Raw genomic sequence first — 26,446 nt, 5'->3', positions numbered from 1 at the left:
TTCTAAAGAAAAGAAGTTCCTCTAGCTCACAGCTCTGCCCTGGCGCTGGCATGGCCTCACGGTGGATGCAGGAGCCCTGGAAAGCAGGAGAAACCATTTCAGAGAGCTGGGAGCCAGAGAGAGACTGAGCTAAGCACCTCCCAGGAGGCCCCACCTCTTAAAGGCCGACTAGCGAACCAAGGGCCAGCCCCGCACAACGCAGCCCCCTGGAGCCAAACCACAGCCGTGGCAGAAAATGTGTGCACAGATCATGCGTATGTGGTACTTTTCTACTTCTGCTCCAACATACGGAGTGGAATTATTCTCACTTAAAGACAAAAGAAAACAAAGTGCTTACCTAAAGTATTATCTCAGAAAAACAGAAACTAATCCAGTTGTCTTTCAGTTCGGGTGACTTGCATAAACAAGCCCATTTGAAGATTATACAATAAAATAAAAACAGGAGTGTTTTCCGGAATTAGCTGCAATGTAGGCATGCCTCCCCTTATTGCCTGCAGCCACTGGCCAGACAGGCTTGTTAGCTCTTAGCTTACGGCCATAAAACCATAAATCCCACTTCAGAGCAAGCAGAACAATGTGTCAATTGCATGCCAGTCACGGGAGGAAAAAGTAAGGAGCGGAGCCATGTTCAACTTCTCAGCGGGTTTGCTTCTGTGATTTTTGAAAAAGATTTATTTATGTATTATTTGAAAGTCAGAGTTACAGAGAGAGGAGAGGCAGAGAGAGAGAGTCTTCCATCCGATGGTTCACTCTCCAATTGGCCACTACAGCCGGAGCCAGGCCAATCCAAAGCCGGGAGCCAGGAGCTTCTTCTGGGTCTCCCACATGGGTGCAGGGGTCCAAGGACTCGGACCATTTTCTGCTGCTTTTCCAGGTCACAGCAGAGAGCTGGATCAGAAGAGGAGCAGCTGGGACTAGAACCAGCGCCCATATGGGATGCTGGCACTGCAGGCGGCGGCTTTGCCTGCTACACCACAGTGCCGGCCCTAGCTTCTGGAGTTTTCTGATGCCTGCCTGATATGTCAGCCAAGTTATGTGGGAATTTTCCTGAGCAACTACGGGCCTAACGTATTTGTTTTCAAGAAGGTTCATGCAAGGGACTCTGGTAATGAAAAGTTCTGCTCCCTTTAAGACCACAGCAGGGGACTGGGTGAGTGTCCCCCGATGTCCCCTGGTTCCTGAGAAGCTAAGCCACCATGGAGCAGTGCACGAGCTAACGACTGCCATCAAAATGCGTTGGCAGAGCTTCCGGCCACGTCAGTGCTGAGATTCTGGGGGTGTGCCAGGCCAATGTGAGGGACACCTGGGCAGCCGCCGGGTCCCTCCCGCATCCGGACAGCTGCACGCCACAACTCATCGCAGGCCAGAGTCGAGCAAAGATGGGGGGAGATATTGGCGGGAATGACAGTTTTCAAATGGCTGAGATAGCTTAGCGACATTTGGCTGGTGGAACCCACAATCCTGGGGCGACGCCGATGACCGCAGGTAGTAATTTCTCCACTGGCTTGGCCCATTTGAACATTTCCAAATGAGCTTCACTTGGCTGCCACCTTCAGTGGGGCCCCAGTGTGGTCCCCAAGCCAATGCTGTGACGGCAGCCAAGCAGCTGGAAAGTGTCGCTCCTTTATGGGCTGACCCCAGAGAAAGCTCCTGGTCAAGGAGCTGATCTTAGTGGGCAAGTTGTAAAGTTGTTAAATAAGGTATGTGGACAGCAATGGCGTCGCGCGTCCCTGTCACGCTCCTTCTCCTGGAAAGGTTGAAAGGACAAATGTATTTTCTTTTTTTTTTTTTTTTTTTTTTTTTTTTTGACAGGCAGAGTGGATAGTGAGAGAGAGAGAGACAGAGAGAAAGGTCTTCCTTTTTGCCGTTGGTTCACCCTCCAATGGCCTCTGCGGCCAGTGCTTCATGCTGATCCGAAGCCAGGAGCCAGGTGCTTCTCCTGGTCTCCCATGCGGGTGCAGGGCCCAAGCACTTGGGCCATCCTCCACTGCCTTCCCGGGCCATAGCAGAGAGCTGGCCTGAAAGAGGGGCAACCGGGATAGAATCTGGCGCCCCAACCGGGACTAGAACCCCGTGTGCTGGCGCCGCAAGGTGGAGGATTAGCCTGTTAAGCCACGGCACTGGTGGACAAATGTATTTTCAAACAAAACTGGTGGGGCCGATGCTGCGGTGCAGGGAGCTAAGCTGCCACCGGCAATGCCAGCGTCCCACATCGGAGCTCCGCTTCTGATCCAGTTTCCAGCTCGCTAACGTGTCTGGGAAAACAGCAGAGAATGGCTCAGATCCGTGGGCCCCTGCCACCCACGTCGGAGGCACAGATGGAACTCCAGGCTCCTGGTTTTGGACATTGCAGGCCATCTGGGGAGTGAACCAGAGGATGGAAGAACTCTCTCTCTCTCTCTCTCTCTTTCTCTCTTTCTCTCTGTTTCTCCTTCAGGTAAATAAATAAATCTTAATCAAATCAAAGCAGCAAAGTTAATTGAATCAAGTGGATCGTCTTGGCCAAAGTACTTGGGTGGCTTATGTATTGTTTCCACTCTTAGTTCCCCTGGATGCCACTTCAAGGGATACGTGGGTGGGGGGGGGGCTGGCTATGTGGCATAGTAGGCTAATCTGGTGCCTGTGGCACCAGCATCCCACGTGGGCACTGATTCGAGACCCAGCTGCTCCACTTTTGATGCAGCTCTTTGCTATGGCCTGGGAAAGCCATGGAAGATGACCCAAGTCCTTGGGGCCCTGCACCCACGTGGGAGACCCAGAAGAAGCTCCTGGCTCCTGGCTTCAGATGGGCCCAGCTTGGGCCATAGTGGCCACTTGGGGAGTGAACCAGCAGATGGAAGACCTCTCTCTCTCTCTGTAATTCTACCTCTCAAGTAAATTATAAATCTTTTTTTTTTTTAAAGAATTTCTTTTGAGAGAGAGAGAAAGGACACCCAAGACATGAAAGTCTATGAGCCAGGTATTGAGGGTGCCGCCCCCACGGCGGTGACTGACAGCAGCGCTGAGACCCCAGGAAGAGCAGTTCCATTAAACCCGATTCGGCCAGAGGGCGATGCCGCCTTCCTGGTCAAGTCCTGACCCAAGAAACCGCAGCAGGGGGAACACAGAACCCGGCTTAGCACGAGCCTGGATGGAACCCAGGAGGCTGCCTGCGGGCCTCCCTCTCGGCTCCAGTCCCGCAACGCCGCCGCTGCCCGCGCGGCCCGTCGGAGTGCCCCGAACCTGTTCTGAGGACTGCGGACAGGAAGCTGTCCCTGCGCGCGAGCGCCGCCACATCGGGGGAGCAGCGGGGCTGCGACGGGCAAGCGATCGAGGCCCGAGGGAAACGTTCCCGCTCGCGTCGCCGCGGGCTGTGCAGCAGCCGGGTCTCAGCTGCTGAGAGCCGGCCCGGAGGCAGGGCCCGGCTGGACGCACCCCCAGCCTCTCGCGGGGATGCCTGGGCTCCCCGGCCCCGCGCGGAGGGCTGAAGGCGGGTTCAGGGCCCGGGCGGAGGGGGTCCCTGTCCGCACCTCTTCCTCCAGCCGCCGCCCTTTCCCGCTCGCCACCTGTGCGGGGCAGCTGGAGGCCACCCGAGCTTCCTCTTCCAGAGCTCGCCTCCAGCGTTGCGCGCTTCCCCGCCCCGTCTGGCCGCAGCGCCTCTCTGAACCCGCCTCTGCCCTTCCCGCAGCGGAGAACCGACGCCCGCAAGGAGGCCGGCGGCAGCCCCGCATTCCACGGGGGCGCACCACGACGAGAACCCGGAGGTCGAGGACCCGAGCCACTGGGACAGGCGCGAGGGTGCCCGCCGCCTGCCGCCCCCCCGGGCCCCGCATCGACCCGTGCCAGGACTCGCGTGCGGCGGCCAGGACTCGCGTGCGGCGGCTGGCTGCCGCGCCAGGCCACCGCACCGTCGCGGCCGTGGGCGAGCGGAGCGAGGAGCGCCTGCGGTGCGTGCGGGCTGCGGTGGCGCGGCCCAGGGCGAGGTGCGCGCCCGCTTCCGCTAGTGCGCGACGCGGGGTCCCAGACCTGGGAGGCGCGCGGGGACCTGAACTCTGCTGTGCAGGGCCCAGGGCGTGTGCAGCGCGGCTGCGCTCTTCTCGCTCGCGGTCAGCCTGCAGGACAGAGTGTGCACGCCGTAGCATCCGTGGGAGCGGCCACGGAGACCCGGGGCACGCGCACAGGCGGCCGGCGCGGAGGGAGGATGCGCGCACTGGGAGTGCTTGGAGCCCGCCTGATGCCCGGGCACCATCCCGCCGCCAGCGCTCTGGGTGGCGCGGAAAGTGAGGACTTGGAGGGGGGCCTAGGGGAACGGCTTCCCTTGCAGCCCCAAGCTTCGCCCTCAGGGAAGGGAAGCTTTGTCCAGCAAGGAGGGGTTGGAGTCTGTGCCCTCCAGGGCCTTGTGACAATGACGTCCTTTCTCCAGGCATCTGGGTGGGATTCAGTTGGGGTGACCCCTGCTGGCCTCCATCTCTCTCCCAGATTGACCAGGACGGGCTCACCCTGCCAGAGAGGACCCTGTACCTGGCTCAGGGTGAGGAGAGTGAGAAGGTGGGGCTTGGGCTGGGGTGCAGGGAGGGCCTGGGCCCGGGCTGCGTGTGTCCCCAGCCTGAGCAGGGGCCTGGGTGGTTGAGCCGTACGACCCTCCCCTAGATCACCGTGTCCGAGTACGACGACCTTCGCAGAGACGTCAGCTCTGTGTACAACAAGGTGACGCTGAGGCAGCTGCAGAAGATCACCCCCCATGTGAGTGGCAGCCCCTGGTGGCCAGCAGGGGGAGGGGACCCTGGCCCCCACGCCCCAGGGGCGGGCAAGGCCTTTGGTGGCCCCGGGCTCCCGTGTACCCTCACTGCTTCTCCTGGGCCCCCGTGGCCCTGTTCCGGCCCCCAGCTGCGGTGGAAGTGGCTGCTGGACCAGATCTTCCAGGAGGACTTCTCGGAGGACGAGGAGGTGGTGTTGCTGGCCACGGACTACATGCAGCAGGTGTCCCAGCTCATCCACTCCACACCCCGCAGGTTCGCCGCACACCCCCGCCGCCCCCGGAGCTGGCTGCTGGGCGAGCGTGGCGCTTCCACCAGCACGTCCGTGCAGCAGCCTCCGTGAGGGGGGCAGGCCGGAGCACTGGAGTAGGAGTATGGATCCCTTGTTCTGACTGTGGCCCTGTTGATTTCCCTGTGGGACCCGGGGCGGGGCTGTGAGCTTCCTCACCTGGGGAGAGCTCGGCTGGGCGTGGCTGTCAGAAGTGTGCCCGCAGCTGCGTGGGCAAGGCCACCATGGGCAGGGCCTCAGAAGGAAAGAGGACTGTCAAGGCCAGCCGTGAGGGACACTTACCCCTGAGTGTCCACTGTCCCTCTCCGTGGAAAGTGGCGGGATGATGCTGGGCCTGTCCCCCAGCCACAGCCATCTGCAGCAGCAGGGATGTGTCGTGTGTCAGAAGCTCACGGGGCTGCCACTTCAGCCTCCCCACACCAGGGATGACTGCTCACACCTCCCTTGTGGGCTCAGGGTCCAAGCCTATACCAGGAGCCCCTTGGAGGGCAGGTGGTACCCCGGGGGGACCCATATGCATGACCGCCTAGCAGACCACAAGGATCGTCTGGACCCATGAGCCTATCCAGCTGCCTGGGGGTGGGGGTGGGGGTGGGGGTGGGGGTCATCCTGAGCCGCACTTGTCCGGCAGTGTGTAAGCTGCTGCCTGAGCTGGACCAGGAGGGGGGGCAGGGACAGCGCCAGGCCAGCTGGGTCGGCCTGGACCAGGTCAGCTGCCACATGGGCAAGCTGTGCCCTTTGTCCTTGGGCACTTCCCAGCCCCAGCGGAGCCCAGGTGAGCTGGGCTGGGGTGAAGGGATGGGAGCAGGTGCCCAATGGGTGTGGAGCCCTCACATAATCTCTGTCCAAGACGGGGACCCCACCCACTCCCCCTGCAGGTGGGGCCAGGTCTCGGCTTAGGGCTGAGTCTTCTCTGAGGCCCCAGGCTGCCCCTCAGTAGGTCTCCTCCTCCAGGAAGCCCACCTGGTGTGTGAAGGCTCTGTTCACCCTTCCCGGATCAGCTCAGAGGAAGGGACTGGGGATGTGGGGATGCTGCTGGCTGTGGGGGCTTCCCCTTCCTGACCGGGAGCTGAAGGCCTGGTGCAGGCCCCCCTCTTTAAGCCGGGCCTTGGCACTGCGGATCTTCCCATGTCCTGTCATCTGAGGGACCCCAGATGCCCCGTGCCCCACACTAGTGAGGGTGTTCCTTCTAGAAGGTAGTCCTGGCGCTGGATTGTACCTGGGTTTATTTTCTTGCTGCTCCGTGTCTCCCAGGAGAGTGGGGGTCCCAGTGGGCAGGGAACCTTCTGTCTCAGAGACCCATGGCAGAGCCCTGCAGGCCTGGGGAGGGGCCAAGGGCTGCTCTGGGCACCACCCTGCACCTGCAGCTTCCTGGGTTTGCTCTGGACGCCCTGGCCTGGACGGCCATTTCTGGGCAAGAAGGGGAGGGACTGGGCCTCCCTCCCTGAGGCCAGTGAGGGGCAGCCAGACAGTGCACCAGAGCCTGCTGGGATCCAGGCACATCATGGCTGGTGCAGGGTGGCGGGACCCTGCCACTCCCGGGTACCTGCCATTATCCTGCTGGTTTGCCCAGGACGGGAGAGGTGCAGGGATCAGGCCCTCGGTTGCCAGAGTGCCCTGAGCAGGTTGTGGCTGCACCGTGTCGTATGGGAGGGTGGAGATGGGGTGCTATGAGCACAGTCCAGTGACTGCAGTGGGGGGAGGCCCACAGCAGCCCCCAGGGGTGTCAGGGCCTAAGGCTGCAGGGTGCCCACAGTTCTGCCCATTGAATGACAGCAGGGCAAGGAGGGAAGGACCATTAGGAGGGAGTCCGGGTTAGCGGCCAGAGTGAAGGGGGCCGTAGCACCCATGGGTGGTGGAGCTGGGGGGGTCAGCCTTGAGGGTAGGAGGGAGGGGGCTGGGGACTTTGAGCTCCGGGTCTGGGACACACCAACTGCGAGGGGCACAGGAGCCCACACTGGGGACCCTGGGATCCAAGCTGGTGGCCAGTGAAGACCACATGGTGGTGGTGGTGCAGGGTGAGGGGCCCAAGAGCCACACTGGGCGCTGTGGGGTGTCAGCCTGGCATGCGGCTGCGTAGCTCAGGGTGCAGCAGCTGCTCACAGCAGCAGCAAGAGGGTTGCGGCCAACACTGTCAGCCAGGGCCCTGCGGATGGCCCGGGGCGTGCCCCACTGTTGATGTCAACAGGGGGCGTCACATCGCAGTCAGTGTAGGGCTCCAGGCAGGCGGCGAGGGCCATGACGTGCGCGATGTAGCTCTGCTCCTGCACGCCGTGCAGCAGGTGCGCCTGCGGCCCGCGCGCAAACACAGCCACGTCCTCACCGCCGTGGGTCTCAGACAGCAGGGGCACGGCTGACTGCTGCAGGTACCCGGGGTCGCCTGAGGAGGGTGGTGGTTAGGGGCGGCCACGCCTTTGAGCGGTGACCCCATTGCTCCCAGACCCATCAGCACTCACTGGTCTCGTTCTGGGTGACACTGGGCCGGACACCATTGCTGACAACGTAGCCTGGGCCATTGCCATACAGAATGGAGGTGTAGGTCTTCAGGTCCATGGCCAAGCTGGGGGCCAGCCCTGCAGGGGGAGGGGTGGACCCTTAAAGTCGCACTGACAGCAGTGTCAGGCCGTGGCCTGGGTGCCCCACACCTGCACCTGTAGCTTCTGCCCCGGCCGAACCCTCACAAGAAGCAGGTGCTCATACAGCTCCCGTTAGACTGGTGGGGGAGTGGGGGCGGGGAGCGTCCACCCCCCTGAGTGCAGCAGAACCTGACAGGGTCCCTGGCCTACCGAAGATGGAGCTGCCCCTCAGTGTGTAGCCCCCGAAGCTGAAGACGTGGGAGTGGTCGGCGGTGACCAGGGTCAGCGTGTCCTGCTCCCTGGTGAGCTGGCCCGCCCTCTCAATGGCAGAGTCGAACATGACGGCCTCAGTGAGCGCCCGAAAAGCATTGCTTGCGTGGTGACCGTGGTCGATGCGGCCCCCTGCAGGACAGACAGGTGGAGGCTGACCCTTGACCCTGAGCCTCCCACCGTCCTCTGCTCTGGGGTGGGGCTGCCCCTCACCCTCCACGAAGAGGTAGAAGCCGCGGGGGTTCCGGTTCAGCAGGTGCAGTGCGGCCTCAGTCATCTCCAACAGGGAGGGGTCCTGCTCAGGGTCTCGCTGGGTCTCATATTTCATGTCTGAAGGCTCAAAGAGGCCTGAGGGACAAAGGCTGGGTGAGGGCCAGCAGGGGGCGCCGTGGGAGGGGCACATCGGGGGTTTCAGGGGGTCGGGGCTGCCAGGGCAGGAGGTGGGGGCCGTTACCCATGAGGTGGGTCACGCTGGAATCCTGAGTCGCCTGCAGGAGCTCTGCACGGTTCCACACGTACCGGGCCCCCTGGAGGGACACAGCCAGACCTCAGCCCAGGCCTGACACCCCAGCCCCGCCCTCCTCCTGCTGGGCCCCGCCCCTACCGCCCCTCACCTGGTGCTTTGTCAGCCACTCCTCCACCAGGTTCCGCCCATCCAACCTGGTCCCGGTCTGGCTGGGGTCAGTTGGGTACTCAGGGTCTGGGGTCCCACTGGGAAACATGTACTTGCGGCCCCCACCCAGGATCACCTGTGGCCAGCATCAGGGCAGGTGAGTGTGCAGCTGGGCTGGAAATGCCCCTTCCACATGGATGGTCTACCTTCCCGTGCCAGGTCTTGAGAATGGGCCATTCTAGGCTGGGTCTTCTACCCTATCCCCCCTGCTGCCCCACCCAAAGGCCCTGGCAGGGCGGGGAGTTCAGGCTGCCTGGCCTGTGACCCGTGGGTGCCCCGCCCCTCCCCAGGAACGAGGCGCACGTCGATGTCCATGTTGGAGATGAGCTGCATGGCGATGTCCTGGCAGCCCTCCTGCCGCGCCGAGGCAGGCATGTTGGCGTCCGAGTACCAGTCGCGGTTCACTGTGTGTGCGTAGGTGCCAGCTGGCGAGGCGTGCTGCACCCGTGTGGTGGTCACCACCCCCACGGACTTCCCTGAGGGAGGCACAGGTCAGCGTGGGGCCCAGGTGTCTCCCCTTCCCCATCCCACGCCGTGTGCCCAGCCCACCTGCCATCTTGGCTCTGTACATCACCGAGAGCACCTTGTTGCCCTGGGTTGTGTTGCATTGGTTGTAGCGGGCGGCTGCGCTCAGGCCGATGGTCCCGTAGTTAGCCTTGACCCCGCACAAGTAGGCTGTGGCTGTGCCAGCGCTGTCGGGCACCTGTCTGTCCACGTTGTATGTCTGCAGAGACCGAGACGGAGACCCCCCCCCAGCTCTGCTGAGACCTGTCCCCAGTGCCCCCAGTCCCTCCCTGACCCCAGCACCCAGGTCTCGCCCTCTTGCCTGGCTCCCTGCCCAACCCTCAGGCCTCTCTTGTGTGGCACTCAGGTGGCCCAGCCCTTACCTTGGACAGAGCCAGGTATGGGAAGTGGTCCATGGCCAGGGGCGTCTCGGGTCCCAGGTTGCCATTCATCTGCCCCTTCAGGATCCGCGCAGCTGTCACCGTGGGCACGCCCATCCCTGGATGATCAGGGCCCCATCAGTCCCCGGGGCTGACCCTACCCATGATGGCTGCAGTGCCTGGGCTGGGAGGGAGGGCTCTGGGGTACACGGTGCTGCCTCTTACCATCTCCCAGGAAGAGGATGAGGTTCTTGGCGGCCGTCTGGATGGGCTGCAGCTTCTTGGCGTTGGTCAGTGCCTCATTTGCCTTTTTGTTCCAGAAATCTGGGTTCTCTTCTTCCTCTGGTGGTGGAAGGGAAGCTAGGTCAAGCGGTGGTGGCGGGGGCCGGGGTGGGGGGCAGCAGGCTGCATGGGGGCGGGGTGCTCCGGGCTCCTTACCCGGGATGACGCCCAGGGCAGGCTGAGGCCTCAGGCCCAGCAGCAGCACCGACAGCAGCCAGGCCCCCTGCATGTCTGGATGGCTGCAGGGTGGCCGGGCCGGGTCACCAGGCTTCCCCGGACCGCACGCGCTGCCTGCCCTTAAGTACAGGAGGACTTTGTCCTGGGGTGTGAAGGTGCCACGTCCTTCCCCGTGCCCCTGGTAGACACCCCACCCACCCCTCCCCTTTGATCTGTAGCCCTAGTCATTGCTTCTCACGTGCTGAGGCTGGGCCATAAGGAACACCCAGGAAGCAGAGTTTTGATTGTTTCGGGTGCACTGGTCTAGCTGAGCTGTGTTGTGTATGTGTATACGTGCAACCCAGGGTAAGCGTGTACACACACACACACACACACACACCCCTGTGCTTATCACACCTTGACTCTGGGGACAGTCCAGGGCCAGGCCAGGAGTGGGTGGGGTCTATCGGATCAGCCTTGTGCAGGAGAACTTGACCCCTGTTCCCTGACTCAGGCAGAGGAGCCCAGGGAGGGTCTGTGCGCTCACAGCGCTGATCCTGGCCCCAGTGCGGCCTGTGATAAGGAGCTCAGAGCCTCGGTGGCCTCAGGCTGGGTTCAAAGTATCCCTCCTGTGTCCAGCGGAGGGACAGCAGGGGCAGAGCAGGAGGGACGCGCACACGTGTCAGAGCATGGCCGCGTGCACACATGGACACGGCCCTCTCCTGCAGGCCAGCATCGCCCAGCCCTGCCCCAGGCCCCAGCCCAGGTGAGCCTTGAGCCCACCATGCTAAGTGAGGTCAGCCAGTCACCCAGGACCAATCCTGATAGCTCCACCCACAGGGGGCCCAAGAGCAGCCTGGGCAGGGCAGCTCTGGCCTGGGAGTCCTTGAAAGAACCGAGACAGCATGGATGTGGGGGTGTCGTGGGCCTTAGAGGGGTGTTTGGTGGAGCTGGTACATCTGAGAACCCCAAAGCTCCAGGGCACACATGGGGTGCAGCCTGGTGTCCCCGGGCTTCTCCCTGGGCCACGACACTCACTTTCACACCAGCAGTCCTGACCTGCCCCAGGGCCACCACCAGCTGGGCATCTGGGCTTAGAGAGGCTGCCGAGCTGGCAAGAAGGCCCTGTGAGAGCAGGGTGAGCAGAGGGAGCCCATTGCAGCTGCCCTGGAGACTGAGGTCTGGGAGGGAGTGCGGAGTCCTCAGAGGCTCCTGGGCTGGTGCAGCTGTCCCCACCCCCAGTGCCCCCAGCCGGAGGAGGCACTGGCCCCTAGGGGAGGCCAGCCTCCCTGGGGGTCTCAGAGGCAAGCGTGGAATTGTTTGAAGGGGCCGGTTTCATTCGGTTGCAGTCTTTCCTCTCCTTGCTGGCTCCTCCCTGGAGCCCCCCATCACGGCCACTCCCCAGTGCCCCTGGTCCTTGTCAGTGCTTGCGGTCAGGTTTCAGATCTGTCCGACTTGAGCCTGTCCCCTACTGCTTTTCCACACAGGCGGTAGCCACACATGACAGTGACCTTGGGGAAGGGAAGAGAGCTCTCCACACATCGCAGCCTGGAGCTGCAGGAGCTGTCCCACGCTGGGCAAATGGCCTTGGGGATTGTGGCGCCCCTGCTGAGTGTGCCCAGGGTGCCAGCACCCGCGGGTGCGAATGGCAGCAGAGTCTGCAGCATCGTCATGAGTGGAAGTCTACAAGGCAGTGGGCATGCCGGGGCTTGCGGGTAACGCGACAGCCTGGGTTTGGCCCTGAGGACTGAGGGCTCCTGGCCACACTGCGCCGTGGCGTGAGGCTGGCAGTAACGAAGTCCTTGTGTGGGTTGTTTTCTCGGTGCATAAAAAGTTTAATTTGTATTGTAGTCTTTTTGTTGTGCAATAGCATTATGCCTGCCCAAAGCACTTTGCATACCTTAATTCTCAAATACTTTATTACTGAAAAGTGCTAACAGCCATTCGAGCCTTCAGGGACTTGGGATGTTCTTGGCAGGCGAGGGTTTGCTTGCTGACTTCTCCGGGTGGTGGTTACCGAAGACTGGTGTGGCGAGAGCAATTTTCAAACTAAGACAAATTGAAGCTAAAAGAGAAATTGGTGGGGTTGCTGTAAAGACGTGGCAGCCTAGTCTGCCATTTGTGAGGCTGGCGTCCCTAGCAGAGTGCTGCCTCGAGTCCTGGCTGCTGTGTTCGGATCCAGCTTCCTGCTATGGCCTGGGAAAGCCCAAGAAGACGGCCCACGTGCTGGGGCCCCTGCACCCGCATGGGAGACCAGCGTGGAGTTCCTGGCTCGTGGCTTTGGCTTAACCCAGCCCCAGCTGTGTCAACCATTGGGGAAAGAACCAAAGGATGGTAGCACGTTCTCTCTCTCTCCCTCATCATTCTGCCTTTTGTATAAACAAATCTTTAAAAAATGTGGTTAGTACATATTGGAAGCAGAGGGAGTTAGAGCTCTGATTTGCTGGTTTACTCCCCAAATGCCCTCGCTGGGCAGGACCGGGCCCTGGGTGCTGGGAACCCAAACACTTGAGTCCTCACCATTGGATCAGGGCCAAGACTGGAGTGCGCGCTCTGCTGCGGGCCTGGGGCGCGCGCCTGACCCCGAGGCCGCCCCGCCCATGCCGTCTTCCTTGTTGAACACTTCTCGAGGCAGAGGCGTGGTGCCATTTGCAGGGTGGGGGTTTGCACACAACGGGACTTAGCGAGGTGGAGGTAGTCCTGTTCCCCCGGCTGCCTGCGACAGCCCCTCAGGGATGGTTCTGCTCCAGTCTGCCAGGTGGGTGACAACGTAGCCCTGTGCTGCTGAGGTATGAACTGCAAACTTTGGTCAAGTTAGAAAGTCAACAAACCACTCAAAAATATATCAAAACAAAATGAGAACCCCCGAGGTCATTCGTGGGGTGCGTGGCGCGTCCCCAGGTGGGGTCCTCCTGAAACCGAGTCCTCTGCCCCAGGTGAGAGGCGGCCCCTCTGCGGCTCAGGTTTGACCGCGGGCTCCCAGCCAGCATCGGCTTCACACTGCATTTATTTTAAAGGTTTATTTATCATTTATGTGAAAGGCAGAGTGACAGAAAGAAGAGACAGAGAGAGCGGGATATTTATGAAATCCACTGGTTCACTCCTCAAATGGCTGCAACAGTCAAGGTTGAGCCAGGCTAAAGCCAGGAGCCTGGAACTCCATCCGGGGCTCCCACAGGGGTGACAGGGGCCCAAGGACCTGGGCGCTCCTCTGCTGCCCTCCCAGGCGCATTAGCAGGGAGCCAGATCGGAAGTGGAGAAGTGGGACTAAGCTGGCGCTCCTCTATGGGATGCTGGCAGTGCAGGCTGTGGCTACACCTGCTGCAGCACCACGCCCGGCCCAGGCTCCCCCTGTAGCTCTGGTTCTCTTGCTGTCTGCAGGGCATCGGCAGTGACTGCCGCCACTGAAGCCTTGAACACTTCGCAGTCGTCCACCTGTGCTGGAATCCACTCTTCCCAGCTCCCACTCAGACACCGTGACCTCCTGCCGTGAAACACAGGATGCTGTCCAGATCGCTGAATGCCTTCCAGGAGGTTTCCATTCACCGGGCCATTTCCATCAGAGGAGCCACTGCACACGGCCACATGCATTTCTTGCACGCCGTCCTGCCGGGGCTGCTGCGTGGATCCTGGAAACTGTTCATCTCGCACTGGTATTGAGCTGGGATGTAAGGATGGGACTGGTTTCTTGTGAGCAGCGGGTCTCAACGGTGGGCTTCCAGTGGTCAGTGAACCGTGCTGTCAACCTGATGTCCCATTGTCAGAGCACGGGCACAGGAGACAGCGCCGCTCTCACGGGCCCTGGGGGTTTTCAGAGCAGCCCCCGAGGGCTGCCTTTCCCGTAGCCACAGCTGCAGCGGCCCCTAACCTGAGTGGGCCCCCGGCCTTGGAGCTTCAAGGCCAGACGCTGGCTTCTCCTCTCCGGCTGTGAGAGCCCCGCCTGGCACCTCCTCCCTCCCTGCAAAAGGCTGCTTTGCGTGCATGGGAAGTCTGTTGGGCGAAGGCCCCAGCCTCCGTGCGCTCGGCTGGACCTGTGGGGCTCCAGGCGCCAGCACTGCCTGTCCCCCTGCACTCGGATGTTGTGGAGACGACCCTGTTCCTGACTCCCCAGGCCGCCAACCCCTCCTCCCGCTGGGCAGCGAGGCTGTCTGCCGTGTTCCTGCGTGGCCGTGGGCACGGCCCAGTCTCCTTCCAGAACTTTTCCTTTGCGTTCAGAGCTTGGCTGCTGGGGGCAAGAGGCCCAGCATTGGCTTCACTCGTGCCCTCCCCACTCCCCTCTATCGTGTCCGGTGCTTGGTCTCAGCTGGACATTTGGGCCTCCTCCTTCCCCCTTGAACACTCACCAGCCATTGTAGGGTGGCTCCTGGCCTGATTTCAGGGTCGCTGTGTCTCAGGAGGACGGGGAGGCCCAAGGAAAAGGGGCGAGGCAGGGAGGGGTGTCACTGGAGCAGACAGGGACGTACAACATGGATGGATTCTCTGGGTGCAGCTTGTGGCACCCCAAAACAAATTACCATAGCAACATCAGAGATGAGTGAGCACAGACCCCTGACAGAGGTACAAGAGGGCACAGGTGTGAAATGGGGCAGGAAGTACCCAGATGGGACACAGGGACACAAGCTGATGGGAGAATGGCACCAACAGCCGTGACGGACGTGGGGCTGCCACAAATCTGCAATTAGCGGAAAAGCCCATCTTTTGCCAGGGCAGTAAACTGAGGGGCAATGAGGCAAGGCGTGCCTGCCCACGGATGTCACAAACAGGCAATGCAGTGGGAAATGTTTGGCCAACATAGCAAGATAAGGCGTTATAACAATGTAGTGCGTCTAGGATGGCATTCTCCTCACGGACAGGAAGTTTAACACAGGCACAACCAAGCTCCAGGAGTTATAGGGGCTCCAAAGAGAGCAGACAGGGAGCCGGCACCAGCGAAGGCATCTCTGCCTACGATGCTGTCCTACCCTGCGCCGGCTGGAGCCCTCTGCTAGGGGCTGATCCAATCGCAAACCATTCTCTGCTCCAGGAAACTTGGCTGAATTTAACCTGGCTCAGGGCTTTCTTTCCAGCACTATGCAAAAATGCCGCGGCTCCCTTTGGGGATGAGGGAAAGGAGGCAAGGACAGGGGTGGGGAACCCTGGCCAGAAGTTGTCTTTGGATTGGGGTGCTGGCTGCTTTCGTGGGCAATTCTGTAACTGTGCTTTATGCTCCGTGCACCACTCTGGATCGATCCACCTAAGGAAGAAGGAAACTGGGAGAAAGAACGAACCGGCCCAGAGGAGGGGCTTCTGTCCCCGTCTCCCATCCTCATCTCAGCCAAGGTGCCCACGTGGGAAGCGCCTGGATTCCCAAAGTGCAGCTTCCAGAGAGTTTAAGGCAGAAGGGGCCATGTTTACCTGCCATGCAAACAAGACATCAAATAGCTAACACGGGTTAGATGGGTGGCATTGGTGGCTTTGTATAGAGAGGAAGTGAGACCTGAACGTCCTAGAGCTTAACACAAGCTCTAGGACCTGTGGCGGAGCAAGCAGGCTGTCCCGGAGGTTGGCACCTGGACGCAGGACTTCCCGGCCCCCCGCACCCTGAGCTAACCAAACCTATATCATTGGAACACTGCCCGGTCTCAGGCATTTTATTAACACATCCCCTAGTGGTGCCACTCCCTTTCAGCGAAGACCAAGCACACGTCATTCTGAGCCTGCACGCCACGGGGTCCAAGGACAATGGGAAATTGCTTCTTTTTTTTTTTTTTTAAGATTTATTTATTTATTTGAGAGGTTGAGTTACAGACAGAGAGAGGAAGAGAAAGAAAGGTTTTCCACCCTCTGGTTCACTCCCCAAATGGTCTCAAAGGGCCAGAATGGGGCTGATCCAGAGCCAGGAGCCAGGAGCTTCTTCTGGGTCTCCCATGCAGGTGCAGGGGCCCAAGGACTTTAGCCATCATCCACTACCCTCCCAGGGCAGAAGCAGGGAGCTGGATGCGAAGAAGAGCAGCCGGGACTTGAACTGGCGCCCACATGGGAAGCTGGTGCCACAGGCAGAGGCTTAGCCTACTAGGCCACACCCGGGCTCCATGCTGCTTGTTCATTAGGAGCACCCACTTGCCTCCCCTTTGTGCGAGAGGTGGCGATCTTCCATTTCTTAGAATTTCCTTTTCTAAGAAATGTAAGGAAAAACTGAGCTTGTTCACAAAAATTTTGTAAAAAATGTGCAGGCAGTACGGCACTATGGCAAAAACACGTGAGGGGGCGGCACCCACTCCTGAGTTGAGAAACACGGTCTTAGAGCTTCCACAGAGCTCAGCGTCACTCACCGGCATGCCCGGGTGCCCTGCGGAGTGTCACCGCTCAGGTTGTAATCTCCCCCTGTGTGAAAGGGGAAATGGTAGAGCCCACCTCCCAGGGCTGTGGTGGGGGCTTCAGCCTGAGGACTCTGCAGGGTCAGTGCCGGCAGGGGAGGAGGAGACGAGGAGGTGAAACCCTGGTCTTTGAAATGAACACATTTTAGGGGCCGGCACTGTGGCATAGCGGGTAAAGCCGCCACCTGCAGTGCCAGTTCGAGTCCCAGCTGCTCCACTTCCAATCCAGCTCTCTGCTATGGCCTGGGAAAGCAGTTGAAGGTGACCCAAGCCCTTGGGCCACTGCACCTGCGTGGGAGACCTGGAAGAAGCACCTGGCTCCTGGCTTCAGATCAGCGCAGCTCCAGTTGTTGCTGACAATTGGGGAGTGAACAAGTGGATGGAAGACCTCTTTCTCCTCTCTCTCTCTCTCTCTCTTTCTCTCTCTCTCTCTCCCTCTCCATCTCCTTCTCTCTCTGTGTAACTCTGGCTTTCAAGTAAAATAAATAAATCTTAAAAAAAAATAAAGCAATAAATGCATTTTAAAAGGGGGAGCATCATGTAAGAAACTAATCCCCAGTGCGGTCTGTGTAGCCGGGCCTGTCAGTCCCACCTCCAGGAAGGGCTGTCCACACCTTCCCTTCCACGCACTTGGGGTGGAACAGGGGAGGGAGGAGGCACCCTGCCCCACATCCCTGCAGGGGGCTGCAGCCGGTGCCCCCGGGTCTCAGCCTGCGAGTGACAGGGCTCCGAGGGGCCAAGGAAGAAGGGACGCCCAGCCAGTGGGCCCGGAGGTGAGCAGGACCAAAGAGGTAGAGGCCAGACTGCTGGTGGCTTGCTGGGACGTCTGCCCATGGAGGCGTGGCTGAGGGCGATCTTGTTCTTGTCTCACGTGGAAGGATTAATCCCACGCTGACAAGCCGCTCAGGAAAGCAAGATTGACTAAGAAACCTCCCAGCTCAGCGGACAGGAGGGGCTTCCAAGGGAGGAGTTCCAGGCAGCTGTCAGAGCTGGCTGTGTTATACACAAGCGGCTCTCTAATCGCGGCCCCTTTCTGAAAAGTACAGATTTAACCAATCCAAGAGAGAGGCAGAATAACAACCAATCAGGGGCAGGGATAACTACCAATCAGGGAACGGAAAGCGCATGCTAATGAGGCACACCATGCCACCCATCAGGGACCTGACACTGGAGTAGCCCGTTTTGCACAGAAGTGTGCGGAGTGGGAATGTGTCTACAGCCTCAGCATCTGAAGACGACTTGGGGCGTCCCCGGCTGCCTCGCGCTTCCCTCAGGGCGCCTGCACAGTCACATCCCGCGTTCCTTTCTCTCCTTGCCAGGGGTCCCTGCACCCCTAGCAGAGGCGCCCCCCGCAGCACCGCTTTCCCCAGCCTCCACTGCCAACTGCGGGCGCACACCTGGCCTTGGGCGCACACCTGGCCTTGGTTCCCGGGGTGGGCCTGAGCGGGGAGAGCCGCCACTCTGAGCTCCCTCTTCCCTCCCTGCGGAAGGAGGCCAGGCAACAGGCCCTGGGGGCACCAGGCTGCCTCCAGCCTCAGGACCCAGGCCTGCGCCCCTGCACGGGCCGCTCCAGGCGGCCATGGGGCTGCAGCGCCTCTCTGAGCGACCTCGGTCCCACGCGGACAGCGGTAAGGAGGTCGGCGGTCTCCCCGTGTAGGATGACTGCGCGCGCTGGCGAAGTCCAGGAAATCGCTTGGCGCGGGGCGTGGGGCACAGCCGATGCAGGGTGTTTGTCGTTGGGGCTGGCGCTTACACACCTGGGCCCGGGCGCGGGGGCGGGACTGCCTGTGCCGGAGGTTGCCCCCAGCGCACGGCGTTTGCGCCCGCTGCCTGCTTCCCGGCCGCCAACCCAGGCCCCGCATGGACCGGTGCCAGGACTCGGACTCCTTCGCGTGCGGCGGCCCTCTGTGGCGCCATGGCATCGCCGCCGCCGAGCTCACCCACTGCACCGTCGCGGCCGTGGGCGAGCGGAGCGAGGAGCGCCTGCGGTGCGTGCGGGCTGGCGAGGCCCAGGGCAAGGTGCGCGCCCGCTTCTGCTAGCGCCAGGACTGGTGCGAGATGCGGGGTTTAAGCGGGCTGTGAGGGCCTGGCCCTGGGAGGCGCGCGGGGACCTGAACCCTGCTGTGCAAGGCCCAGGGCGCGTGCAGTGCGGCTGCGCTCTTCTCGCTCGCGGTCAGCCTGCAGGACAGAGTGTGCGCGCTGTGGCATCCGTGGGAGTGGCCGCGGGGACCCTGGGCGCGCGCACGTGTGGCCGGCGCCGAGGGAGAGGGAAGCACGCAGCAGGTGTCGCCCCCTGTTCCATAGAGCTGCGTAAATTGCAATTTCCCAGGCCTGGGCCCCAAAATCCGGGTCCCAGCTACAGGTTAAGGCTTTTTGAGTCTGGGTCGGCAGGCACGACCCTCAGGGAAGGGGCTTTGCGCTCCTTCTCTGGACTGAGGGCGTGGCTGGGGTTTGTGCGCTCCTGGGGTTGGGACAACGGTGCCTGGCCTGTCCACGCTCCAGGCATCTGGGTGGGGATCCAGTCTGTTGGGGTGACCCCGGCCCCCGTCTCCCTCCCCAGATTGACCAGGACGGGCTCACCCTGCCGGAGAGGACCCTGTACCTGGCTCAGGATGAGGAGAGTGAGAAGGTGGGGCTGGGCTGGGGTGCAGGGAGGGCCTGGGCCCCGGGGGGCAGGGTCCCCAGGCTGAGCAGCGCCCGGTCCTGGTGCAGGTCCTGGCAGCCTACAGGGTGTTCATGGAGCGCCTGCTCCGCCTGCTGGGAGCAGAGGAAGTAGAGCGGAAGGCCCAGGAGATCCTGCAGCTGGAGCAGCGCTTGGCCAACATGAGAGGGGCTGGGCCTCCTGGGCTGGGGGAGGGGATCAGGGCCTGGGTGGGTGAGCTGTACGACCCTCCCCTAGATCACCGTGTCCGAGTACGACGACCTTCGCAGAGACGTCAGCTCTGTGTACAACAAGGTGACGCTGGGGCAGCTGCAGGAGACCCCCACCCCGCCCCCGTGAGTGTGACCAGGCCTGGAGGGCAGGCAGGCTGAGGTGGGCACTATGGCTGCGTGGAGAGCATTTGGTTCCCTGGTCACCTGTGTGTAGGGGTCACCAGGGGGAGGGAGGCCGGGGGAGGACTGGACACCCAGGATCAGCCTCTCCCTGCTTGGAATGACTTCTCAGGCCTCGTGTGTGGGTGCTGGGACAGAATCAGTCTGGGGCCCCATGGTGCGTGGGCAGTCCCGACCACATCTGTGCGCAAACCTGCTGTGTTGCCTGGCCCGGTGTCCCACATAGTGACCTTGGGGGGGGGGTGGCAGTCATCCCGAGCTGCACCTGTCTCTGCATTGTGTGAGCTGCTGCCTGAACTGGACCAGGAGTGGGGGGGCAGGGACAGCGCCAGGCCAGCTGGGTCGGCCTGGACCAGGTCAGCTGCCACATGGGCAAGCTGTGCCTTCTGTCCTTGGGCACTTCCCAGCCCCAGCGGAGCCCAGGTGAGTTGGGCCGGGGTGTAGGGATGGGAGCAGGTGCCGAACTGGGCGTGGGGCCCTCATGTCATCTCTGTCCAAGATGGGGACCCTCACACTCCCCCTGCAGGTGGGGCCTGGTCTCGGCTTAGGGCTGAGTCTTCTCTGAGGCCCCAGGCTGCCCCTCAGTAGGTCTCCTCCTCCAGGAAGCCCACCTGGTATGTGAAGGCTCTGTCCACCCTTCCCGGATCAGCTCAGAGGAAGGGACTGGGGATGTGGGGGATGCTGCTGGCTGTGGGGGCTTCCCCTTCCTGACTGGAGCTGATGGCCTGGTGCAGCCCCCCCCCCCCCTTCAAGCCAGGCCTTGGCACTGCTGTTCTTCCTGTCTTTTCTCAACCATGAGACCCCAGATGCCCCGTGCCCCACACTAGTGAGGGTGTTCCTTCTAGAAGGTAGTCCTGGCGCTGGATTGTACCTGGGTTTATTTTCTTGCTGCTCCGTGTCTCCCAGGAGAGTGGGGGTCCCAGTGGGCAGGGAACCTTCTGTCTCAGAGACCCATGGCAGAGCCCTGCAGGCCTGGGGAGGGGCCAAGGGCTGCTCTGGGCACCACCCTGCACCTGCAGCTTCCTGGGTTTGCTCTGGACGCCCTGGCCTGGATGGCCATTTCTGGGCAGGTAAGAACAGGACTGGGTTGCACTATGTTGTATGAGAGGGTGGAGAGTGTGTGGTTTGAACCCCCTTGTTTCTTGGGGGGTACCCAGCTATGAGCACAGTCCAGTGACTGAGAGGGAGAAAGGCCCACAGTAGCCTCTGGGGGTGTCATGGCCTAAGGTTGCAGAGTGCTCCACAGTATGCCCACTGAGTGACAGCCGGGCAAGGAGGGGAGGAACCTCTTGGAAAGAAATTGAGTTAACACCCAGAGTGAAGGGGGGCGGGTAGCATCCCTGGGTGGTGGAGCTGAGGGGTCAGCCTTGGGGGTGGAAAGGGGCTGGGGGCTTTTCAGATCTGCATCTGGGAGACACTACACAGGGACAGGACCAGGAGCTCACGCTGGGGACCCTGGGTGGGAGCCAAGCTAGGGGTGGGGAAGGCCTCATGTTGGAGGTGCAGGGAACAAGGGGTGGGGGCCCAAGAGCTCCACACTGGGCGGGTCAGGGCACAGCAGCGACCCCCAGCGACCGCAGCAGGGTCTTGTCCAGCAGCGGCAGCGAGGGTCCCGAGGTCGGCTCCAGGCACTCGGCGTTGGTGCTGCTGTCAGGGGGCAGCAGGCCGCAGTCGCTGTAGGGCTCCAGGCAGGCAGCGAAGGCCATGACGTGCGCGACGTAGCTCTGCTCCTGCACGCCATGCACCAGGTGCGCCTGCGGCCCGCGCGCAAACACAGCCACGTCCTCGCCGCCGTGGGTCTCGGACGACAGGGGCACGGCTGACTGCTGCCGGTACCCGGGATCCTCTGCGGGAGTGTGGTGGTCACAGGACGGCCACCTCTTCCTGTGTCACCCCCCCACAGCCAGGCACCCGGCGGCACTCACGGCTCTCATCCTCGGTGACATCCGGCCGTTCACCATTGCTGACCGCGTAGCCTGGGCCGTTGCCATACAGGATGGAGGTGTATCTCTTGCCGTCCTTGGCCTTGTCCGGGGCCAGCCCTGCAGCGGGAGGGGTGGACCCTTAAAGTCGCACTGACAGCAGTGTCAGGCCAGATCCTGGGTGCCGCACGCACCCACCTGTTGCCTCTGCCTTGGCAGAACCCTCACAAGAAGCAGGTGCTCTTACGGCTCCCGTTAGACTGGTGGGGGAGTGGGGGCGGGACCATCCACCCCCATGAGTGCAGCAGCCCCTGACAGGGTCCCCGGCCTACCGAAGATGGAGCAGCCCCTCCATGGGTAGCCCCCAAAGGTAAAGACGTGGGAGTGGTCGGCGGTGACCAGGGTCAGTGTGTCCTGCTCGCTGGTGAGCTGGCCCGCCCTCTCAATGGCAGAGTCGAACATGACGGCCTCAGTGAGTGCCCGATAAGCAATGCCTTCATGGTGACCTTGGTCGATGCGGCCCCCTGCAGGACACAGGTGGAGGCTGACCCTTGACCCTGAGCCTCCCACCGTCCTCTGCTCTGGGGTGGGGCCGCCCCTCACCCTCCACGAAGAGGTAGAAGCCGCAGGGGTTCCGGCTCAGCAGGTGCACAGCGGCCTCGGTCATCTCCAACAGGGAGGGGTCCTGCTCAGGGTCTCGCTCGGTCTCATATTTCATGTCTGAAGGCTCAAAGAGGCCTGAGGGACAAAGGCTGGGTGAGGGCCAGCAGGGGGCGCCGTGGGAGGGCACATCGGGGGTTTCAGGGGGTTGGGGGCTGCCAGGGCAGGAGGTGGGGGCTGTTACCCATGAGGTGGGTCACGCTGGAATCCTGAGTCGCCTGCAGGAGCTCTGCACGGTTCCACACGTACCGGGCCCCCTGGAGGGACACAGCCAGACCTCAGCCCAGGCCTGACACCCCAGCCCCGCCCTCCTCCTGCTGGGCCCCGCCCCTGCCGCCCCTCACCTGGTGCTTTGTCAGCCACTCCTCCACCAGGTTCTGCCCATCCAACCTGGTCCCGGTCTGGCTGGGGTCATTTGGGTACTCAGGGTCTGGGGTCCCCCTGGGAAACATGTACTTGCGGCCCCCACCCAGGATCACCTGTGGCCAGCAACAGGGCAAGTTGGTTGTCAGCCGGGCTGGAAATGCCCCTCCCACCCTCCCACTCCTGCTCCCACCAGGTCTTGAGAATGGGCCATTCTAGCCTGGGTCTTCTACCCTATCCCCCCTGCTGCCCCACCCAAAGGCCCTGGCAGGGCGGGGAGTTCAGGCTGCCTGGCCTGTGGCCCATGGGTGCCCCGCCCCTCCCCAGGAAGGAGGCGCACGTCGATGTCCATGTTGGAGATGAGCTGCGTGGCGATGTCCTGGCAGCCCTCCTGCCGCGCCGAGGCAGGCATGTCGGCGTCCGAGTACCAGTTGCGGTTCACCGTGTGTGCGTAGGTGCCCGCTGGTGAGGCGTGCTGCACCCGCATGGTGGTCACCACCCCCACAGACTTCCCTGAGGGAGGCACAGGTCAGCGTGGGGCCCAGGTGTCTCCCCTTCCCTATCCCACGCCATGTGCCCAACCCACCTGCCATCTTGGCCCTGTACATCACCGAGAGCACCTCATTGCCCCAGGTTGTGTTGCACTGGTTGTAGCAGGCGGCTGCGCTCAGGCCGATGGTCCTGTAGTTAGCCTTGACCCCGCACAAGTAGGCTGTGGCTGTGCCAGCGCTGTCAGGCACCTGTCTGTCCACGTTGTATGTCTGCAGAGACCGAGACGGAGAACGGAGACCCCCCCAGCTCTGCTGAGACCTGTCCCCAGTGCCCCCAGTCCCTCCCTGCCCGAGCGCTCAGGTCTCGCCCTCCTGCCCGGCTCCCTGTCCCACCCTCAGCCCTCTGCTGAGGGTGGCCCAGCCCTTACCTTGGACAGAGCCAGGTATGGGAAGTGGTCCATGGCCAGGGGCGTCTCGGGTCCCAGGTTGCCGTTCATCTGCCCCTTCAGGATCCGTGTGGCTGTCACCGTGGGCACGCCCATCCCTGGATGATCAGGGCCCCATCAGTCCCCGGGGCTGACCCTGCCCGCGATGGCTGCCGTGCCCGGGCTGGGAGGGCTGTGGGGTGCACGGGTGCTGCCTCTCACCGTCTCCCAGGAAGAGGATGAGGTTCTTGGCGGCCGTCTGCTTGGCTTGCTGCTCCTTGGCGGCATCCAGGGCTTCCCTGCCTTTTTGATACCAGAACTCTGGGTCCTTCTCCTCCTCTGGGGGTGGGTGGCAGTAGGCTGTGTTGGGGCAGGCTGCTCGGGGCTCCTTCCCCGGGATGACGCCCAGGGCAGGCTGAGGCCTCAGGCCCAGCAGCAGCAGCGGCAGCACCAACAGCAGCCAGGCCCCCTGCATGTCTGGATGGTTGCAGGGTGTTTGTGCCAGGACACAGGCTTCCCCCAACAGCACGTGCTGACTGCCCTTAAATAAGGCAGGAGCAGGACTTTGTGCCAGGGTGTGAGGGACCCATGTCCTTCCCCGTGCCCCTGGCAGACACCCCACTCCACCCCACCCCTCCCCTCCCCTTTGATCTGTAGCCCTAGTCGCTGAGGGAACGGCAGGTTGCTTCTCACATGCCGGGCTGGGCCGTGAGGAACACCCAGGAAGATGTTTTGGTTGTTTCTGGTCATCTGGGCGAGCTGAGCCTGTGTGTGTGTGTGTGCGACCCAGAGTAAGTGTGCACACACAAACACCTGTGCTTAGCACACGACAAAGTTGGGGACAGTCCTGGGCCAGGCCAGGAGTGGGTGGGGTCTATCGGATCAGCCTTGTGCAGGAGAACTTGACCCCTGTTCCCTGACTCAGGTGGAGCCCAGGAAGGGTCTGTGCGATCACAGCGCTGATCCTGGCCCCAGTGCGGCCTGTGATAAGGAGCTCAGAGCCTCGGTGGCCTCAGGCTGGGTTCAAAGTATCCCTCCTGTGTCCAGCGGAGGGACAGCAGGGGCAGAGCAGGAGGGACGTGCACACGTGTCAGAGCATGGCCGCGTGCACACACGGACACGGCCCTCACCTGCAGGCCAGCATCGCCCAGCCCTGCCCCAGGCCCCAGCCCAGGTGAGCCTTGAGCCCACCATGCTAAGTGAGGTCAGCCAGTCACCCAGGACCAATCCTGATGGCTCCACCCACAGGGGGCCCAGAGCCATCCCACTGCCAGTGAAGGGAGTGGAGCGGGGCTGCCAGGCCTGGGCGGGGGATGGGCTGATGCGGTTCCTGGGCTGTGCTAGATGGAAGAGCAGGGGGTCTGTGCCCAACCGTGGCCATGAACTTAGCTCTTCTGAGCCACACCTTGGATGTGGCCAAGAGGGGTCCTTGCATGTCCTGTGTCTTTTCCCCAATTCAGGCTCGTTTCAAGGAAGAAATGCCTCCCCCAAGCCATGCCCAGCACTGCCCACCCCAGCAGTTCTTCCCCCCCTCAGGCCTCGGCACCTGAGCCCCAGGCAGGGCCCCTGACCCAGAGCCCCTCAGATCCGCCTGTGCCGCCTCACTGCCCGCCACGCCCACATGCCCTCCCCAGGCAGGGCCTCCTGGGTCTCCCTGCCTGTGCCCACCACGCTGCCTGCTGGTGACCTGCAGCTCTCGGGGAGCCCCTCCCCCTCTGTTATTCATCCATGTCCCTGCTGGCTGGGCTGCTGTGCCAGGAACAACCTGACTAAAGGTCGGGGAGCCTGGTGCTGGGCTGGCCTGCACTGCTCATGGGTTCTGTGCGCGTCTAAAGGTTCCCGACTCCACGGCCCACGGTCGGCCGGAGGACAGCCCGGGCAGTCACCACTCCCCTTGCCCGCCTTTTAAAGCTGAACTCTGGTGCGGCTGTGGGTCCTGTGCCGTCGTGAGCAGCAGGACAGGAGCTGCCTGCAGGCCGTGCCCAGTGCCCACCTCCACTGATGGAGCCGGCACCCATGGCCCTGGTGTGCACCTGCTCATTGGCCAGTGTGGCAGGGATCTCTACTACACTGTCACCTGGTTCAGTCTGAGACTGCCCCCGTGTGCAGGACCCTGAACAGCTCCGCCCCACAGGATCCCTTCAGAACCCCTCCCCGACCTCTGTCCCTGACCACTGTCAATCAAGATCCTCCCTCCCCCTCGCTATTACCTCAGCGCCATCACGCACCTGTAAGCCTTGTGTCCAGCTCCCCCCAACACACACACAACCCTGGAGCCTCACCAGGCGGGGCCAGTGGTTGGCTGCTCTGTGCAGCTGAGTGGGCGTCCATGAACCGGCCGGGACCGTGCGCTTCTCCGTGCCCTGCAGTAGCTCTGCCCGGTGGAGCTAGAAGGCTTGTGGGCTCTGATGAGCGCAGCTGAAGGTGACGTTCACACACAGCTGTCCCCCGGGGGCATGGTGTCACCCCAACCTGATGTACCCCGGAGTGCACTTGCTGAGTGTCACGGCGGGGACCAGGACAGAGCCACGTGCAGGGTGGCTGTGCCGTCCTCCATGTCCACCGCAGCGTGGGAGTGACCCAGCTCCCCCTCCTGGCACCGTGTCCGGTTGTAGCCACTCTGATCGCTTGTTGCCTGACGTCCCAGAATGCTCTTGTTCCAATGACCTTATCTGAGTAGCAGCCTCCCTCTCACCTGGTGCTGGTGAGCTTCAGCACGTGCCCAACGGGGCTGGAGACCCCACACTCCTCGTGTCACCTGCAGGAGCACAGGAGGTTTCTCCACCTGCCTGCACGGGGCCACCTGGCCCCTGGCCTGAGTCACCTGACCAGGATGTCACGTGGCCCCACCCCTTCCCAGGGCTCAGGGTGATAGACAGCAAGCTCTGGAGTGGGTCAGAGCCGAGGACCCTCCTTCCGTGTGGCTGGGAACTCCCACGGCCACCGTGAATGGACGGCTTAAAGGACCACTCTCTGGGTGGCTCCCGGGCTGTGTGTCCTGTGGGGAGAGAGGCCTGGGTCTATGGATGTTCTCAGTGTCCCAGTGAGGGCACTGGTGACAGGGGCCAGAGGCAGAGCCCTCACCATTCTCTGTCAGCAGTGTGTGGCATCTGTCCGGTCAGGTGATGGGACCAGGCCCCGCCCTCCCTGACACCCATGGTCCTACTGAGACAGCCTGGGAGGGGCAGCCCAGCCTCAGGATGCCTCAAAGGAACTGAGAAAAGCATGGGGGTGGTGGGTCAGGGTTCAGGCGGACACCTGTGTGAGCAGAGTACATTAGGATCGGAAAGGCAGGCACACATCGGGGTG

At 62.2% G+C, this 26,446-nt stretch overlaps 2 protein-coding genes across 2 annotated transcripts; both read right to left on the bottom strand.

The window, feature by feature from the left end:
* Positions 1-7,124: 7,124 nt before the first annotated feature.
* On the bottom strand, positions 7,125-9,939 carry LOC133763689 (intestinal-type alkaline phosphatase-like). Its single transcript, XM_062197480.1, has 11 exons — positions 9,867-9,939; positions 9,654-9,770; positions 9,432-9,547; positions 9,094-9,268; positions 8,848-9,020; positions 8,486-8,620; positions 8,326-8,398; positions 8,085-8,219; positions 7,812-8,003; positions 7,482-7,598; positions 7,125-7,405 (listed from the first exon to the last, which is right to left on the bottom strand). The coding sequence occupies exons 1-11, from the start codon at positions 9,937-9,939 to the stop codon at positions 7,125-7,127; spliced, it is 1,587 nt and encodes a 528-aa protein (XP_062053464.1).
* Positions 9,940-20,823: 10,884 nt separating this feature from the next.
* LOC133763678 (intestinal-type alkaline phosphatase-like) lies at positions 20,824-23,612 on the bottom strand. Its single transcript, XM_062197474.1, has 10 exons — positions 23,360-23,612; positions 23,141-23,256; positions 22,808-22,982; positions 22,562-22,734; positions 22,203-22,337; positions 22,043-22,115; positions 21,802-21,936; positions 21,531-21,722; positions 21,202-21,318; positions 20,824-21,122 (listed from the first exon to the last, which is right to left on the bottom strand). The coding sequence occupies exons 1-10, from the start codon at positions 23,610-23,612 to the stop codon at positions 20,824-20,826; spliced, it is 1,668 nt and encodes a 555-aa protein (XP_062053458.1).
* Between the last annotated feature and the right edge of the window lie 2,834 nt (positions 23,613-26,446).

The sequence above is a fragment of the Lepus europaeus genome, chromosome 1, assembly GCF_033115175.1.
Source record: "Lepus europaeus isolate LE1 chromosome 1, mLepTim1.pri, whole genome shotgun sequence".
Lineage (NCBI taxonomy): Eukaryota > Metazoa > Chordata > Mammalia > Lagomorpha > Leporidae > Lepus > Lepus europaeus.
The sequence above is the reverse complement of the archived record's forward strand: the minus strand, read 5'-3'. Positions and strand labels throughout refer to the sequence as shown.